Here is a 19,461-nt window from a genome sequence, read left to right on the forward strand (position 1 = left end):
TTTGAGAAAAATACACCGAGCGTCTCTGTGTTTCACTCCCATGCGCATGAAATAAAAACTTTATATAAATACGGAAATAAAAACTGAAACGCGGAAAAATGCAAGCTTCCGTATCGCTAAAGCAGGTAAGCTACACTATTTTTGAAGAACCTTATTTACCGTTGGCAAAAGAGCTGACACGTATTATGTGTAGAGAAAAAGCTGCTAAACAGCTCGACCTGCTGCCCCCCTTCCCCTGACAGTCATTCATAGAATTATTGATATGATGGATTATATCAAAAGTACACTGATAGAGCTCGTTAAGATGAGCAGATGTTTTTCACTGCAATTAGATGAGTCTGTAGTCCATTTGGCCAATTTGCTCATTTACGTTAGATACGAGTTTGAGGGCATGTCCCATGAAGACTTTCTATTCTGTAAACCGCTACCAACAGGAACTACAGGAGAGCACATATTTCAGCTTCTGAATGAATTTATCGAAGAGAATGGCCTCGACTGGATAAAATGCTTCTGAGTTTGTACAGACAGTGCTAGAGCGATGACAAGCTGACATAACGGTGTAGTTGCACGAATTAGAGAGGTTGCTCCAGAAATTAATGTACGCATTACATCCACTGCGAGACCTTTGCCGTCAAGAAAATGCCTGACGATTTAATATCTGTTAGACTCGGTTGTGAATTGTATCAAGGCTTGAAAAATTAATTCACATCTGCTTTGCTCAACTAAACAGGCTCACCCCTCTCACTGAAATGGTGCTTTTTTATTAGTTGTTGTTAATGTTTTTTTTTTCTGTAAAAAACACTTTGAGAAGCCACCTTTAAAGGCGCTATATCAAATAAAGTTTATTATTATAATATTTATTATATGTATGTGTGTGCACGCGCGCTCATGTTGGTCATTGAGAATTTCTGGAGTTCCTATGAGATCATGACTTGTAGGTGGTACTTGGATGCTTTGGTTGGATTAGGGGTGGTACTTGGTCCAAAAAGTTTGAGAACCACTGTGTTAACTGATTTATTAACCTTTCTAAAATCAATATTGTCTCTATGCACAAGCCATGAGTGTGTGGATAGCACATAGTATATGCACATACAAAATACAAATACAAAAATTGTTTAATACACACACACTCCCTGATTGATTGAACAAAAGTACTATAATTGCAAATTGTCATTTTAGTGCAGTTTGCATAACATAAGGTTTTATTAGTAGTCATTTTTAAGTCTAACAATTCAGGCAGTAACAATGAATCAATTACATAGGGCACAAAAAATACTGTGATAATACTGTGATAAATAAGACTTACTGTGGTTTTCTCATTTATATGAGCAGAACAATTCATAAAATACAACACTTGAAGACATGCAGGTGTTAAATATTCTTTTCAGATTGATTTTGAATTAGTCATATTAAGGCATACTGTTAACCAAACTGGCTTTCGTCTTTGCTTCAAATCTAACTAATGAAAAAAGAATAACTGTTACAACCCCAAGTGTCTAGGGGTAGAGGGGTGTAACATTTAGGATCATTCTTTTGGAAGCAGGTGGGTTTTGGTGAGGGACTAGGAAGCGTGATAAGGGTAATGAACTACAGTGGTGCCAAAGAAAAGAAAATAACAAACAAAATGGAGCTGGCTAGGACAGTGAGGGAAAGCTAACCTAACTACAAAAGAAAACCCGAAACACACGGTCTTCGGCGTCTTCAACATCGTAGCTAACCTGCACTGACTACCCAAAACCATACAAGACAAATGGCACTCAGCCGTACTAAACTAGTGTACTAATACAAAATCAACTAAGTGTGTAAAGGAACAAGTAATAGGTTTATTCCATGCTGAAAAAAAGAAGAAAGAGAACACAACGTTTCGGCCGTGGAGCCTACCCACCTGAACTACTAAGTGTGTAAAGTGTACCCAACAACCTAAACTAACCTTATATACAAAAGTTCACACAAAAACACAAGTGAACCAGGAATACAAATAAGGGAAAACAAGAGTAATCAACAGGAGCAGGGTACAAAAGAACACAAAAGTGGAACATGTAACACTGGGGCAAGGTAATGGCAAAACAAGGATGAACACACAAATAAACGAAAGTACAAAGAAACTAACAAAAAAATAACAAAACAACAAAGCCGAAGCGATACAAAAATACACACACACAAAGCAAAACAAACCAACAAATGAACCCGAACCAATAACCAGAAGCGAAGCGATAACCAAAACCAAACGAGACCGAAGTCAAACGAAAGGCCTCTCCATGTATATAGTGAATAAAATGTGTTCTGATTGGCTGAGAGCTAATTGATGATGACGTCATACTGAAAGTGTGGTGTAATGGTGGGCCAATGGGGAAGGGAGAACAATCAAGTGTCAGCAGTGTGGACATAACAGAAAAAACACACACAGAACACACACTAGGACGTAATAATAAAATTTAAATTTCTAAAAGAAAACTTCATGATTTGCTTGGCTCAACATTAATAATCAATTGTACCTCAATGGTCAACACTCACACAAACCCACACAAGAAACAAACAAGACAATAGAAATGAAACACAGAACACTTTTCTAAGATTATAAATTTACGTTATAGCACTATGTGCACATTTTTCATTTATTATTCTTGTTAGTAATGTTACAGTTTACTTTTTAGGAGGATTATCACAGATTCACAGTGTACTATAGCACAGGACCCATTATGGTTATGTTATAATTTTGAACAATATGCAAAAGCACAATTTAGTTTGTTAATAATCAACTATACTTCAAAATCATTTGCTGTCCCAGTACTGATGCAAGAGAATTAATTATGTCATGATGTTCTAGCAAATATGCCTTTCTGGAACTGATTTTTTACAATTTTCAAATTTTGGCAGCAGTGTGGGTGTTAAATACTACACTGATTAAACCAATGAAGATACTGTAGCTAGAACACAACAGCCATCATGTTCAATGAAGAAAACACTGCTATCCTCACAACTGCTGATTTTATTGGAGACTACAAAGCTAAACGTTTGCTTAAACTCTGTAGTAGAAGAACTATAGCCTTTAATTTCACTGGTATTCTTTTTGAAGCATAACAAAAACAGAAAAATATTTTCATAATGTACAGTACATAGATACATTGTTCATGTATGAAATGCTGAACTGGCCTGATTGCCTATAACTATGGCTAGCATAGCTAGAAAATCTCAGTAAATTTGTAAGTGGTTCAAAAATTGGGGCACATTTGGAAAGAGCTTGTCTAAGGGGATGTTAGCATGGAACTCTGTACGAAACACATAATAAGCAAAGGGCATCAAGGGGTGCAAGCACATACTCCAGGGTCAAAATGCAAGGCAAAGCAGGCAAGCACAACTGACAGCAAATTTCAGTTTCAGTTTTACCAAGAAGGGATTTTTGTCTTCCAGGATGGCAGCATGTGTAGTTGTCTAGTGGCTTGATGAGCATGACAGTGGTGTTATCTTTATGACACAGTTTTCTCAGTCACCAGATCTGAACAGCATGCCATGAATCATACTGTATGTGCCATACTGACCATGACTGGTGGCACAATGGCCTGTTAAGTGTCTTTATATTGGGGATTCCATTTTACTGTGCACTACCTGTATGTACATGCATATAAATAAAACAATATGATAATGTGAATACTAATGTATAGACAAACATCATTTTATAAAATTCACAGCCTTCACAGTCTCCTTTATACTGTAATTTATTCCTTTATGTTGCCAAAAGAGAGATTGTGATTGTAACCCGCAACAAAACTGCTTAGGATTTTGGACTTTTTATGATTATAACTGAAAACAGATTAAAATAGATTATTAAAATATCTTAAGCAGGAGAAGAAGAGGAGCTGAAGAACTGTTTGTTGCTGGGAAATCAGCAATCACACTCACTAATTTTCTAATTCACACCAAAGTGTCTACCAAAGTTTGAAAATGTATCTTAATTGTGTCTATGCCCATCAATCACCTACTGTGTTTCATTTACTCATTACTGCCATTTAATCAAACTGATATGGCAGTGTAAGCAAAACAATCATAAATCCAAGATTTGCTAGCAAGACCTGCACATGAATGCATTAAAATGTTTGCCAGAAGTGAAACTCTATACGTAGTAATAAAATTCCCTGGACACATTACGAAACACATTACCACGGTAATACACCCATTTGTGTTTGAGGAAAAACAACCAATGGTAACCACAGTACATACATTAAAAATACTTTAATGATTTAGAAGGATTCAACGTAGATTTCCTGGAACTTCAGAGCTTCCCATAAAAGAAAATCATTTTTTTTCACAGGTAATTAATGACTTTAAAATTACACACTCGCTACAAGAATCTAATATTCATGCGGACACCTTTATTTTTTGTATCTATTAAACAACCCACATTTACAAAATGATACATTAAGCAAAATTTTTACTAATTCATAGAACTGCATCATTTAGTTCTGTTAGACTACATCACAGCTGCAGGAGTAGAAGTTTCAGCTTTGTCAACTTATGTTTTGTTTGTTTCCAAAATTAAAATAATCTAAAATAAATTAACAATATTGACAACCAATGATGTAACCAAATTGTTAATTTTCTTATTTAAGGGTGGAAAGTTTTCATATCTAATTAAATACGGGACATTTTCAGATAGGCTAAGAACCTCTAAAACCACAGTCTGTTTTCTGCATCCTAAAGACACAAGCAATACTTAGAGCTGGAAATTACCCCCTTATATTTCTCAGAGCAAAGTCTGCTTTGTAGATGAAGCTTTCTTGTGCCCAGTTAGATACACAGTTACAGATCTATTAAAAAGTAACAGATGTCAGAACTCATACTGTATGTCTTGAATACTTTTCAATATTCTCCTAAAATAGATTAAATAAACCCACTAAGTAAAAAGCCATATTGATATTGGAGATAGATGATCAGAGAGAGCAACAGAAAATACTTACAAGCCTAACGTTTCTGAAAGAATTCTTTATCAGATTCTAATGAAGCACAGACATCTCCATTTTTTAAGTACCTAAAAAGCTACAGCACATAATTAATGCATGTGAGTTCTGGTTGGTTGAAGACTTGCCATTTTGTAATGGATTCTCTTATCACCACAATGTTCATATGACATTTTGTTACTGCATTCGTATACCCTTTGATAAGGAACCTTTGAGAAGAAAGTATTGCTTACTTCCATGTCTTAGAAAGAAATCACTTTCAGCTCTACCATACATAGCACATCAGAAAACACCCAGATTCAATGTCAGAGTTCATAGCTGTTGACAGAAATCTGTAAAATGAGAAACAAAAATATTTGGTAGTGCGGGTATAGACTAGAGAAAGTCAAATAATGGATCTCTCCTGGTGGGGTTCCAGCTCCATTTAGTCACATTTACAGTAGCGCTGGGAATGTTTTATTTTCCCCAGCAGAAAAGCCTACAATAAAAACAAACCAATTTTAATGGGCATTACCTCAGTCACTGATTTCACTACAAATGTTCAACGATACCTTTAATAAAAAAAACACATGGCAATGGTTTAGTGATTTAAAAAAAATGTTTCTTTTGTATCTCTTCTTGTAGGATATACTATATTTACTACATCGGCAAGTAAATGCAGAATTGTTTAAACTGGATGTCAATTATGCTCAATTTTCAAGCAACTTACTTTTATACCCTTTTAATAACCTTTGTGCCTCACCCACCATTTGAACATTTATTTTATTCACAACCTGAACATTAAATACATTTCCATTATTTAATATAACATACAGTACTAGAACATACTAATTACACCTGAAACTGGAAGTACTTTGTAAATATAAAGGGTAAATTATGGATACTGTATATTAAACAAATTAAAATTTGAGTAGTTTACTACATCAAAATCTAAATCATACACAAAAAGGAGTGTTAATAGTACAGAGACCAGGGGTATTCCAATAATTACATCACCTCTATTTACATATTCACCCCCTAACTGTAACCTGTGTTTTCCGTTGAATAACTAATTCTCAATCCAAACACATCTGGTTCCTTAAATGTCTACCACTTGCAATTTTATCAAGAGCCTTCTGAAAATCCAAATACAATATATTCTATGCTACATGTGTATCTATCACTGTTATTCCTGATTGAAAGAAACAAGTCGATTTGCCTCTTCTGTTCAAATACTCTTTACTACAGAACTTGGTCTTTTCGCTGCCTCAGGCATGTTGTTGACTTCTTCCTTAATGAAGACCTGGGTGAAATAGGCCTACATGTTTAGAACATTAGACATTTCCCTTTCATTGTCTAGAGGGTTCCCATTTATATCCCACATATATTTCACTTCACACATGCTGGCTCTTTTGCTGTTACAGTACTGGAAGTAATTACTATTTATTTTAGCCTTGTTACGTCTGCCGGTCCGGTGGAAGGGAGAGGCGGACCTATGTCGGGACAGAAACCCAAGCAGGAGACAAACATCACAGTGGGCAGGGGATATTGAGCAAACCAGGACCAAGGCGTGAGCAGAGCTGGGGCTGAGTAGGCAGAGCTGCACACTCCCTGGAATAGTGGAGCAGTGCTGTGCACACACGGGCCTGGGCTGAACACTATGTATGCTGAGTGAAGAGCCCGTGAGCAGGTAGGGTGCTGCCAAGCGTTGCAGTCATGCAGATGGGGTTCAAAGCCAGAAAAATCAAACTAAGAACTGTCCAAACCACCAGGGAGAAATACGTAAAGCTTAGTCGTGGGAATAGGAAAGGTCCAAACCAAGAAAACAGCGAGGAAGCCACGGGTACAGGGGGAATTCAAGAGGAGGTCTAGATAGTGCAGGCTGGGAATCCAAACAAGGGACAGCTAATTTACAAGGGAACACAGGATCAGGAGACATCAGCTCGGAAATTCAGGAACACAATAACTAAGGTACCAATCAGGGAACCAGGAACATGGGAACGTAGGAACTCAAGAACAGGGCTCAGAAACAGATTTTCAAACAACTCTTATTCCAGAGTGCCAAGTGAAGTGTGACCTGGCTTTAAGTAGACTGCACCATCTAAGGCCAAGGGCCTGATAATGGTGCACAGGTGATCGGGCTTTCTGTCTGATTATGCGTCCATGTTAACAGGCATTCACAGGAGAGTGAAAGTGTGGCCCGTTATTACAGTAACATCAGCTCACCTCTTAGTGCTGGACCCCAGGTGGACATGATTGGCCTCCATTGCCATATGCAAATCAAATCTTCTTATGGCCTTATATTTTTTTTTTGCCTGTACTTGCAATCCATTGTATTATTTTTCCTTAACTGGACCATCTCTTTTTTTAAACATTTTATAAAGAGCTCTCTTTTCCCTTGTATTTTTTCTAATTGATTTGCTTAACCATTTAAGATACTGATTTTTAGGTTTTCATTTTCTCACTTTAGGAATAAATGTTATGTGCAAATAATGTCGGATTTAATGATGAATGAGAAGTCCACAATAATACCTGACACTTGATTTGAAATAAAAACTGTAGCTCAGAAAATGTCATTCAATTATAGTACATTCACTTTTTTATTATTTCTTCAGTAAAAAATCCCTACTATTCTTAAAAGTCATTTTTCCAATAATGAAAAAGCTCAAGGGCTCAACATATTTCTTTTTAAATCCAATGAGCTGTAATTTTCAATTAAAATAGTAGCAAAACTCAGGCAGTTTTGAATACATTTATCAACAGAGATCTAAGAAACAGTCATTTAGAATTAATTATCTGAAAAAAATCACACAGGCAACAAGCTGCGTTTCCAGTTTACTGCAAAAGTTCAATGGTGTTGGAATAATAAAGCTCTGCAATGCAGCACACAACATTAGCATCATATTCTTCTTAATGTATGAGAGAGATCTACAAAGTCACCTACAGTACAGACAGACAATAGCACACTATTTACCAAAAATTGTTGCTTTTACGGCAATACATGTAAGTTATACCATCATTATGGTTCTCTCAGGCACAGCATCCATGCCAGAAGTATAGAATCTCGGAATCTCTCGATGTGACTATTTGTCAGAATTACACTCTACCACACAGGCTAGGCTCTATAGGCTCTACCAAAAGTTAACAAAAAAAAAACAAATGCTATGGTTGCAAAACAAAATTGATAGTGGTTAATGAAATAAAATTCCTGTCATTGAGTAAGGAATTGCGAGACTTGTTAAGTTACCATGCAGTTTATAATCGTTCTAAAATGAGCATTGCTCAAAGGATGATACAGTAAATCCTCACCTCTAAGAGGGGAAGATACTCTAAACCAATGGGTGATGGGTGCTAATTGGTTCTCTCCCTCCTTTGCTGTAAAATCAGAAGTCATGGGATGTTATGGAATTAAGAGTCCAAGCCAAGAAGAAAAAGCATAACAAATTCCACTTAGCAGTCAGCCCCATATTACAGCCTACAGCAATTAACTCAGATGGAAAAGGCGTTCATTTTACAAACTTACAGCTTATCAAGAGAGCTGGTAGTCCAGGCACCAAGCTACTAAAATGAGAAGGAACTGTAGTCACTCTGTACCACAACAGACAAAACTGAATAGCTCAAAATTTGAAAGAATAATGCCAATATCTGTCATAAAATAAGAGCAATAAGTCACCAAAAGGGGGGAAATTCTGTACTTTCTACTTTTTTCTTCAGTAACAGGTTTTATAAACATGTGATTGTTTTTGAAAAACTGAAACTAACAGGACTTTCAAATTCATTTTCCTGAACACTTGTGAGACAAAATACCAGTACAAAAAAGTATACTTACTGCAATGTGTATAATCCATTTAAAAATGTCATGGAAAAATGGCAATGCATTGTTTTTTGCTGTGCACTTATTTTGAAACAGTAGACTTAACAAGCTACCATCACTACTTTTATAATGTATGTCAACAAAATGAAATAGAATATGCAGTTCATACCATTCATATATTATAAGAAGTGTATATATTTTGGAAATGTGCATTTATCCCCCCCCCCCCAATATCCTTCTGTTCAAACTTGAGAACTTCAAACACCCAGCGTCTATGACTTTTCTATTAAGCTACTAAATAATTTGAAAGACTCACAGGTTTTACAGGTGTGACTCATTTCTAAAGAGATCTGAGCATGTAGAAGGCAGTCAAGCAGTAGAAAATGTAATGTTTTAAAAGTTGTAGTTCAGGTGGGTAGCTGTGTCAGCATGCGTAGGCTGCAAAGGACCAAGTAATAGGTTTATTCCATGCTGAAAAAAAGAAGAAAGAGAACACAACGTTTCGGCCGTAGAGCCTTCTTCAGGTGACACCTGAAGAAGGCTCCACGGCCGAAACGTTGTGTTCTCTTTCTTCTTTTTTGTGTTCTCTTTCTTCTTTTTTTCAGCATGGAATAAACCTATTACATGTTTTAAAAGTGATTGTTATGTTCGTTATGGTAAAGCAAGGCAAATGGTAATGCAAGCACTATATTGTGTTACAGAAGCCAACTGGTGTGACAATTTTATAATAATACCAAAACAAAACAAATTGCAAATGCAATCTGAGAGAGTTGATCAGCTAGTGTTGTTCTGATAGCACATGTTTTATATTTTATTTCAGGTAGCCAACAGTTGTCTCAGTTGTTAACAAGTGGTTCAATATGCACAGGTTATTTTTAAGACCTGTAATTATCAAAGTGCATAATGTGTTTTAATCACAGCAGAAAGTGCATTACTCACATAAAAATATATCAGTTCATGAATTAACTGTGATAATAAAACTATTTGTTTTCTAAGAAACGGTGTCCTATTGTAACACATTGCTATATAGTACTGGCAAATTTGATGATTTGTCTCTTATGCTTGTGAGGTGTCTTTATTTAAGCATGCAACATAGAACTTATACCATTTACTACATTACAGTGAACATTACTGAGTTCTTATTGTAATTTTAAAAGTCAGAAAATGCTGTCACTCTAGTCTGAAAAATACAATATTTTTACTAACACACATCTGATAACTATTGCAGCCATAAAAGATTTGTGCAATAGAGGACAAAAACAGTGCGGTTTTGTGTAGCAATCCTCACTGTTTCAGAACTAGAAAAATCGTATTACTATTTTTTAAAAAATGTCCCCTGGAAATAGAACAGTTTCTGTTCTTAATATAATGTCTCAGATAAAGTTAATTTAATTTCAAATTCTACATTCTGCAATATAAACACCTGCTTGTTTTTCAATCGGCCAGCAGTACTGGATGAAGTGGGTACCTTTTTAAACAGAAATTGTTATGGGATCCCTATTGAAGGAATTAATATTCTAGTCCCAGGCAGGACGTGCTTGATTTGCTCCGAATGGTGTATTGCATGTTCTTTAGAGTTAATGTGATTAACTAAAATATAAATACTACTTCAGTAAAAAATAACTTTTTATTATCAGTTCAATGAAGTACACAAACACACACAACACAAAAATGTTAATAAAAATCAGCCAGTTTTTTTAAAAAATCACCTACCATTAATGGTGAAGATATCAGGGTGACAAGTTTGAAGAAACTCCTGTGGTAAAACTTGTCTCACTGCTTTAAAAACTATACCTAGTTATTGTACAGCTATGTGACAGCTATCCATTTACTGCAGCAGTTTCTTGACATTTGGAGTAATTCTAAATAATTTAACTTGTAACAACTGGGGTCTTTTAAAAAAAACATTCCTGTTTTTGTTCTAGATACTGTTAAGGAAGTCAGAATGGTAATGAAAGTCAACATTTCCAACTATCAATGGATAGTAGACAATGTGTTAACTTAGGTTTGGTTGTCTGAGAGTCAAAGGCCAAATGAGACCTTCTGGGGAATTACTCTAGTTCAGTGGTTCTCAAACTTTTTGGACCAAGTACCACCCCTAATCCAACCAAAGCATCCAAGTACCACCTACAAGTCATCTTCTCATAGGAACCCCAGCAATTCTCAATGACCAACATGAGCGCGCGTGCACACACTCACACATACATATAATAAATATTATAATAATAAACTTTATTTGATATAGCACCTTTAAAGGTGGCTTCTCAAAGTGTTTTACAGAAAAAAAACATTAACAACAACTCATAAAAAAAGCACCATTTCAGTGAGAGGGGTGAGCCTGTTTTGTTGAGCAAAGCAGATGTGAATTAATTTTTGAGCCTTGATACAATTCACAACCGAGTCTAACAGATATTAAATCGTCAGGCATTTTCTTGACGGCAAAGGTCTCGCGGTGGATGTTGTAATGCGTACATTAATTTCTGGAGCAACCTCTCTAATTCGTGCAATTACACCGTTATGTCGGCTTGTCATCGCTCTAGCACCGTCTGTACAAACTCAGACGCACTTTAGCCAGTCGAGGCCATTCTCTTCGATAAATTCATTCAGAAGCTGAAATATGTGCTCTCCTGTAGTTCCTGTTGGTAGCGGTTTACAGAACAGAAAGTCTTCATGGGACATGCCCTCAAACTCGTATCTAACGTAAATGAGCAAATTGGCCAAATGGACTACAGACTCATCTAATTGCAGTGAAAAACATCTGCTCATCTTAACGAGCTCTATCAGTGTACTTTTGATATAATCCATCATATCAATAATTCTATGAATGACTGTCAGGGGAAGGGGGGCAGCAGGTCGAGCTGTTTAGCAGCTTTTTCTCTACACATAATACGTGTCAGCTCTTTTGCCAACGGTAAATAAGGTTCTTCAAAAATAGTGTAGCTTACCTGCTTTAGCAATCCGCAAGCTTGCATTTTTCTGCGTTTCAGTTTTTATTTCCGTATTTATTTAAAGTTTTTATTTCATGCGCATGGGAGCGAAACACAGAGACGCTCTGTGTATTTTTCTCAAATTAGAACAGTTCATAAATATTTATCTGTTATCACTCTTTCATGTTCTTACAAGATTACCTGCGTTCGTAGCACATATTTCTATGCATTCCTGTGTTTACAACATTAGCATTGTTCCAAAATCACGCACATTCTCCTTTCTCCCTATTTGCTGGAGATACAGTAGCTTTTTTAAAATACAATTGGTCACTTGCATCCGTAGCACGCATTCCTATAGAGTGGTATAGAATTACAGAGTATCTCTTGTGTCCACTGAAGTATTAGCACGCACAGTATCGTAGTACGTAGGCTGTGTATTCGACACGTAGTAAAATACAAAATATGAAAACCCGTCCCGATTTTTCAGCGCACACGACACAGTTCCAGGGTCATTTGGCGTACCACTTGGCGGCACTCCACGTACCACTGCCGGTACGCGTACCACAGTTTGAGAACCACTGCTCTAGTTAAGTAAAGTCATCAGCAGTCCAGAAACCTGGGCTAAAAAGAGAGGTATGTAGGCAGAAGGAGAACAGAAGGAGACAGAGAGGGGAGAGGACAAAAGACATGCCAGGTGAAAGGTGCTTGTCCAAATCAGTCTTAAAGACAGATTCTAGCTAAGCATTTAAACCTTTTCTAAGAGAGCATGCTGTTATTTCAGGACATTTTTATTTCATTTATAAGGAATCCCCAGGCAAAAATGTTCTCTCCTAGTTAGTGACATATTTCTAGAATAGGGAGATAGATTCCTGTTCACTTTGGAGCATCCTAATTAAAAGAAAGGGACATTTAGCTTTTGGGTTGTAATCTGTTTTATTTAGGATGTACGTTAACCTGTTGGCCTGTTAAGCATTATACAGGATTTCTGACTAATGGGTTAGCAGTGAGGGTTTATCTGAGTGGTCAGAACGTAGGCCTCTGAGATGTTTGTAATTGGGGTAGCTTGTAATTTGAATTTTATGTTTTGTTAAGTTTATGTTATTGCTATTTTTAATAAATATTTTATTTGCATCTCATTTCTCTTTTGCAAGAGCTGTGCCACAAAGCAAAGAACACAGGTACTGTACCTCTAATGATACCAACCACTGGGATATATTCTTGGCATATCCTTTAAAATTTGAGGATTATAATTATTTATCTTACTTATTACCCCACTCAAATGTTATATTTTTTAACCCCCATTTTGTAACAATGCAAAACTGTACATTTACATAAATATAAATCCATTCCAGGAGGATTTCCTATACGTCCTTGATATTAGGGAATTATTTCTAGTGAATTTCAGTATTTTTGTAGTAGAGCTGAAGTATTACAAGGAAAAAGAATTTGAAAGGTGAACTGTATGTTCCCGATACATAGTGCATTGTTTTTTGCTGGCCCAGTTCAGAGATTAGTGCACCTCCCCAGTTACAGAAGATCATGCTATTGTAGAGACCAGTTTGCCTGCCAGGGCGCATTGGTATTCACTGTGAACTGTGAGAAACTTGGAAGGGAATTTTAAATTAACCATTAATTCAAAAATACCTGCATGTATTCTGTTACTGTATGTATAAATCAAGCAAAACAACTGATCAGCAAAACAACCAAGTACAAATAGTCTTGTTATGCTTTATACATATACCACATTTCAGTATCTGCAGCAAACAAAAGTACTGTAGGTTTAAAAAATGAACTGAAAATGTTTACTCGCTACTAGGTTACGATACGTTTTCAACCAGATGCTGACATCCAAAAATATGGAACAAACAAATCAGACACTTTCACTATAACCGCGTTGATCTTAATATAAAAAAAATCCATACCAACAATTCATTTATCTAAAATGTTCAGTGTAGATTACAGGCACACATTACACAAGAAGTCTACTCGACCTTTAATTTATGTCCCCTAGGAAACTGAAACCAGGCCTGAACTAACCCCTGGCTATGTTCATAATCACTATTAAATGAAGGTGTTTTTAGCTGTCTTTTATAAAAAAAACAAGAAACACTTTTTCTTAAATTATTCTAAACAAATTATTTTATAGTACATATTTCCCAGGTGTTTTCTTCCCAGAACTATTCCATATTGTAAAACATAATAAACATGTTCTCTTTAATCTTCAAAGCAGAACACATACTGTATGGCTGTTTCAGCATATTAAACACAAGAAATAGCTGATTTCTTAGCAAGTTCAACAAAGCAAAGGTTTGTATTTTACAGCACTTTCATGGGAAGGAAAAGCACACTTGGTTTTCACACACAAATGAGGACAGTGACCACCAACTTTACAGTTAAAAAAACAATATATTGAACCCTAATCATATTAAACAATGTAAGCAAATAATTTTAAAAAAGTGTTAATCATCACCTACCAGGGTTGGAGTTTATTCCAGTCTAGCATGCTCAATTCCCACTTTGAATATAAACAAGAAAATGGAATTGGGAATTGGCACTGAAGAACTGGAATTGGTGGTCCTGACCCTGCACCTAAAAGGGCCAAAGCCCCGAGTATGTATGCATGATGTACCTTATTCATTTGAATCCCAATGGCAATATTCTGAAATGTTTCTAACCTCTGTCCTTCAGCAAAATATTAGAATTTCTAAAATTGTATTGATAAAATTTAAACATGATGCATGTGAAAGAAGAAAAGCTCACTCTATGCTGTCTTTTAATAAAATATTTTATTAATAAAATAATAAAATACTTTATAAATATAATTTACAAGGGTAGGAATCCCCATATCCTTTATTAACAAAGGAGGTAATTGAAATAATCACAGGATGAGATACCTGGATGAAAAATACACTACCCACCAAGCCAAACAGGCCACATTATCTCCTTGTACAATTTGTTGTGCTCCTTAAATATTTTGCTTTGCCACTTATTAATGGCACATTTTTATTTCACTTAATGAATTTAAAGCCATTATTTTATGAATACTGGAAAGCTATATATACAGTAAGCAGAAATTCAAACATACAGCTACCAAACCCATGTTGAAACAGTTGGCAGATACACATCTGATACAATGGTGTTTAACATAAAATCCCATGAGACCCTACCTGTAGTATCTGGACTGCAGGTATGTGGAACACACTGCTTTCGAGACGTGGCTTGCTGACCCGAAGTCTATCACCTTGACTCTATAAGGCTGCCTAGCTGGGTCCACCAGCATAATATTCTCAGGCTTGAGGTCTGCATGGATGAGCCCAAGACTCTTGAGCTTCATAAGAGCGGTGGCCACCTGCTGCAAGATGGGTCGAATGTACTTGAGTGGCAAAGGGCTGAACTTGTTTTGCTTGAGAAAGTCGTAGAGGTTCTGCTCCAGCATCTCAAAGACCAGGCATGTGTGGTTTTTGTGCTGGAAACACTCATAAGCTCGGACAAAGTTGTAATCATCGGCGCTTTCAGTGCTCAGCCTGGCTAGGATGCTGACTTCAATTTGGCCCTGCCGGGCATAGGATGGGTGGTTCTTCAGAATCTTGATGGCCACAATCTCGTTGGTGCCTCTTTTCCAGCATTTTACCACCTGCCCAAAGGTGCCCCGGCCCAAAAATTCCAGGACTTCATAGGTGTTTGTCATGGAGCAGAGTACCTCATGTTGTACCAGCTGGTAATCCCCCTCACTGTTGGAGCCACTGTTCTTGGAAGTTGCTGTGGAGGTGGTGGCCGTAGCGACAGTGGCCCCGCTGGCTGTGTTCTGAATCATTGGCGGATGCTCTTCAATGATCTGGACGCTGCTGTTGTTCTCAATCTCCTCGCTTTTGCGCTTAAGCCCACATTTCTGGTAGGTATCCAGCAGGCTCACTGTGCTGCGACGGGTCAGGTTGTGGCCAGCTCCTAACAACTGCCCCGCTGCTCCAGAAGTACTGCTGGCTGAGGTGACCACTATGTGCCCGGTACTAGCTGGGAAGATGACAGCTTGCTCGTAAGGAAGAGTAGAGTTGGCTACTTGGAGGGAGGCGTTGACAGCCACCTGAGTGGCTTGTATATTCTTACTGCTCTGGCTGTAGACTTTGTTATGTGTGCCATACCCTGTCATATCCCAGTTAGAACTTGGCTCCACCTTCAGTTTCTTCACACTAAAGAAGGCACTTGACTGAAGTGTGTGAGGGGAGAATACCTGCACTTGCGAGGCCATACCTGAAAAGAAACATAAAGTGAAGCAGGAATGTGAGACATGAAACACAACAGTACACCTCACTTGTTTTCTTAAATTGGAACACAAAGTTTACAACAGTGCAAACAGTCCAGGCATTGCCTGAGGTTATGAGGTTATCATTTCAAACTGAAATACGATGCATTATTCATTCAGTCATCATGTATTGATATATGAAGTGTTTACTTTTAAAACCCCTGAGAATATTTAAATCTCAATTATTTTAATTTACAGCAGTTGGCAGTCTCTGAATGTGAATGTAATTCAAACAGAAAACTGAAGAAAATTAAAGAAAACCAGTTTTCTTTGCAATAAAGGCTTACGGATATGTAAACATTTCTTATAAGACTGCCTGTGTTAGCAAAACATCTAACCTTCATATTTCTGTATCAACTTTAAATAACTACAGATGGAAAAAGAAGATAAAAATAAGAAACATGCACTGACAAAACGGTGTATTGCATTTAAAGGGTTCCAATGGTATTTTTGCATCATTTTATAAATACACATTTCCAAATACTCATAGAGCACTTCTGTGAGTTAGCCTGCAGCTCTCCAGGACTACTTAATTCTCCGATAAAGAAAACTCTAATAAAATTAAAAGCTGCAGGATGACCATGCAAAATGGAACACATAAATGTGAGTATTATTCTACTACACCTTAAAGGGTGGTGGGACAGGGCTGAGAATTAGCTTGCTCTGATGTGTTTGTATCTCACTACACATCTACATGGGAAAAGCAGACTGAAAGTGAGTGGGTGGCTACAGGTAGGAAGTTAAGCGTTTGTGCCGTTTAACATCTATATTATAAGAACATAAAAGGAGCCTTTGCATTTTATTGTGAATACTTCCAAAAGCCCACTAGGGACAGCAAACTGCAACAATTTTAAGCACACATGAAACACAACTTATGTGCTCTGTACAGGTGATACAGAGAGAACAGGAAGCACATTTTGGCAGATAAAAATACAACCTTGTAAGAAAAGAATGCAAATGTACTACTATGGAGGCTTATGTGTAGTTATGTGACCTCTCAGGAATGATTACAAAGACCTAATGAACAAAAGAGGTCTCTTGTGCATCCCCAACTATAGAATGTTGCTTGTTATCTTTACAGCAAAAGCACTATTAGGTTGGATTTCTAAGATGTTATCTTGGAAACCAAAGAAAACAGACACAAACAAAAAAACAATAAAACCCTGAACTTTGAAAAATATGGCAGCTTAAAAATATTCCTGCAAGCCATAACTAAATCAGTATTCTTAATAAAACACTGCCTTAGAAGAGTCAGAATCCTTCCTCAAAAGTAAACACAAAGCACTCATCCTTTTCATGCACCTCAAGATGTGGGGGATTTTTCCAAAAGGAACCATTTTGAACACCCCTAGAAATGAACAAAAACCACCTGCAGCTGAGTTTCAGTCAGACAGAAATTTATAGAAGTACACAGGCTTGATCTTGAAAGTTTATATCTACTAGCCTACATTGATTAATTAACTGTGTAACGAAACAAAAACAAGGTTTTGAAAAAGGAATTTTATCTGTAAGCATTCAAACTAAGAGTGTGAATATCCATTTAAATCACCTGTACTGTAGATACAAAAATTAGTAACACACTGTAATTTGTTCAAGTGCATCTTCAGCATATAGCACAACTGCCACAACAATAATAAAATTCAACAAGTTAAAGTCTGCAAAAACACACATTTAATGGTCAGGATTACATGAAAAAGCTGGAGAAAAAGGACCACATGGAAAAGAGAGTTTGGAACAGACAAATGCTCTGCATTAAAATGTTCCTGGGTAAGATCTGTTACCTACTGCAAGTGTTTAATTTTTTCACTTCCTACAACTTTTTTGTTCTTTTAGCAGAATCTGATTAATTTTACCCCAATTAATATTTGTTTTTGGTTTAGCACTGAAGATAAATCAAGTATTACTCAGCCACACACAAAGGAAATGCTGTTTTCTCTGGCACATGCTAGAAAGGCAGGGGTTAAGATTCATACTTATCAGTTCAGACACACCAAGCTAATTAATGAGAAGGGGTGATGGAAGGAGTAAGATGGACAACATGCTGAGCACTGGCATGGGGAAAAAGTAGAGGCACAGTCAGATTCCTTCTTCATTAACTGTACTTCAGAGTTATTAGAGTAAATATAAATCCAGCCTCCTCCTAAATTGCTTTATCTGGCTGACTGCCCAACAGTGGACAGAAGGTAGAGCGTGGATGCATGCCACTATATTTTCTTTCATCTGGACTTAACCTTAATGCTCCTGGATTTTGCTGTACCGTTTTAGGGCTAAGCAAGCTGATTAAGACCACAGAGGGCAGTGGAGGGACTCCTGTTGTGCACCTCTCTCTTGTACCCACATATCATACTGTTATGAGCCAAGCTGTGTTTGTGCTATTTTTCAAATAGGTTACAACCTGTCTTCCACAGCCGTAATTCAGCACATCATAAAGAATAGCCACGGGGCTACTAGGAGCGAGTTGCTGTGATAATCACTTAAGCTACCAGAGCCTGATGTCACTGTGGATTATTATTTTCCTTTGCTGGGACAATATGCTAAAAATAATTTAAACTTAAGATGTTTATAACATTCTAGGAAAGTCATTAGCAAGGATATCTAGAAAAACAAATGCAGTTTGAACACCGATGGATTGACCATACAACTGAAAGCATTCACTCTTCCTAAGGAACAAAGTCAACAACTTCCTATAAGCAAGCAATACATGAACCAACAGAACATGGCTGCACAATACATGCCACGAGACACTCAAGGGACAGTGACTTTTAACAATTGTTTTTCAAACATTTTCCAAATCACAAAATAAATGTTTTCTTAATTCAGTAAAAGGGTCAACATGTCATCTCTTATTACATACATATCACTCGTCTTTGTACTACAATGGATAATAGTCCTTTCATTGACAACGAAAACCAATCCCCCAGCATTGCTCTGAGGAAACCCTCACCAACAGAGCTTGTACTTACTCAAGATTCTGTGTTCCAGATACCTTGTCATTTTGGGACACATACATGTTTTTTATAATTCTATATATTCTATAAGAGTGCACAACATTGTCTCCAAGGGCCCAAAATGTACCAACTGTTGCATTATTGTTCCAAATGGATTCATTTTTCACAAAATAGGGATCTTTTTCTCAGTGGAGGTCTAGTCATTTTTTGTAGTTTCAATAAACCTGTCTAAAATGGCATATGTTTATGTTGGAGGTTTATATATTGCCATATTTTATTGTATTTCATTGTATTTTTTACTTGTCTAATTTCAAAGCACTTTAAGAAAATACATAAACAGAAGTGAAAACTAAAACAGCATTAACAACAGCACCAATATTTATTATAGTCAACGTATTTATTAAATACAATTTGTCATGCAAAAAAAATATTTTCAGTCATATTAAAACCAGAGCACCTAGCTGAAAACCCATGTGAACATGCTGGAGAACAACAGGACTGAAAAGTTGAGAGACAGGAATGCTAACTGCCATCGTAG

General features: G+C 36.7%; 1 protein-coding gene across 3 annotated transcripts in view; it reads right to left on the reverse strand.

Annotated features, from left to right (window-relative positions):
- The window catches only part of hipk2 (homeodomain interacting protein kinase 2), a 117,806-nt gene that overhangs the window by 75,864 nt on the left and 22,481 nt on the right, over positions 1–19,461 (reverse strand). For all 3 annotated transcript variants that reach the window (XM_006633762.3, XM_006633760.3, XM_015353174.2), the window contains exon 2: positions 14,843–15,923. In XM_006633762.3, coding sequence (XP_006633825.3) covers positions 14,843–15,923 — 1,081 coding nt within the window. The remainder of the gene's footprint in view (positions 1–14,842; positions 15,924–19,461) is intronic.

Source organism: Lepisosteus oculatus, chromosome 7 (genome assembly GCF_040954835.1).
Source record: "Lepisosteus oculatus isolate fLepOcu1 chromosome 7, fLepOcu1.hap2, whole genome shotgun sequence".
Lineage (NCBI taxonomy): Eukaryota > Metazoa > Chordata > Actinopteri > Semionotiformes > Lepisosteidae > Lepisosteus > Lepisosteus oculatus.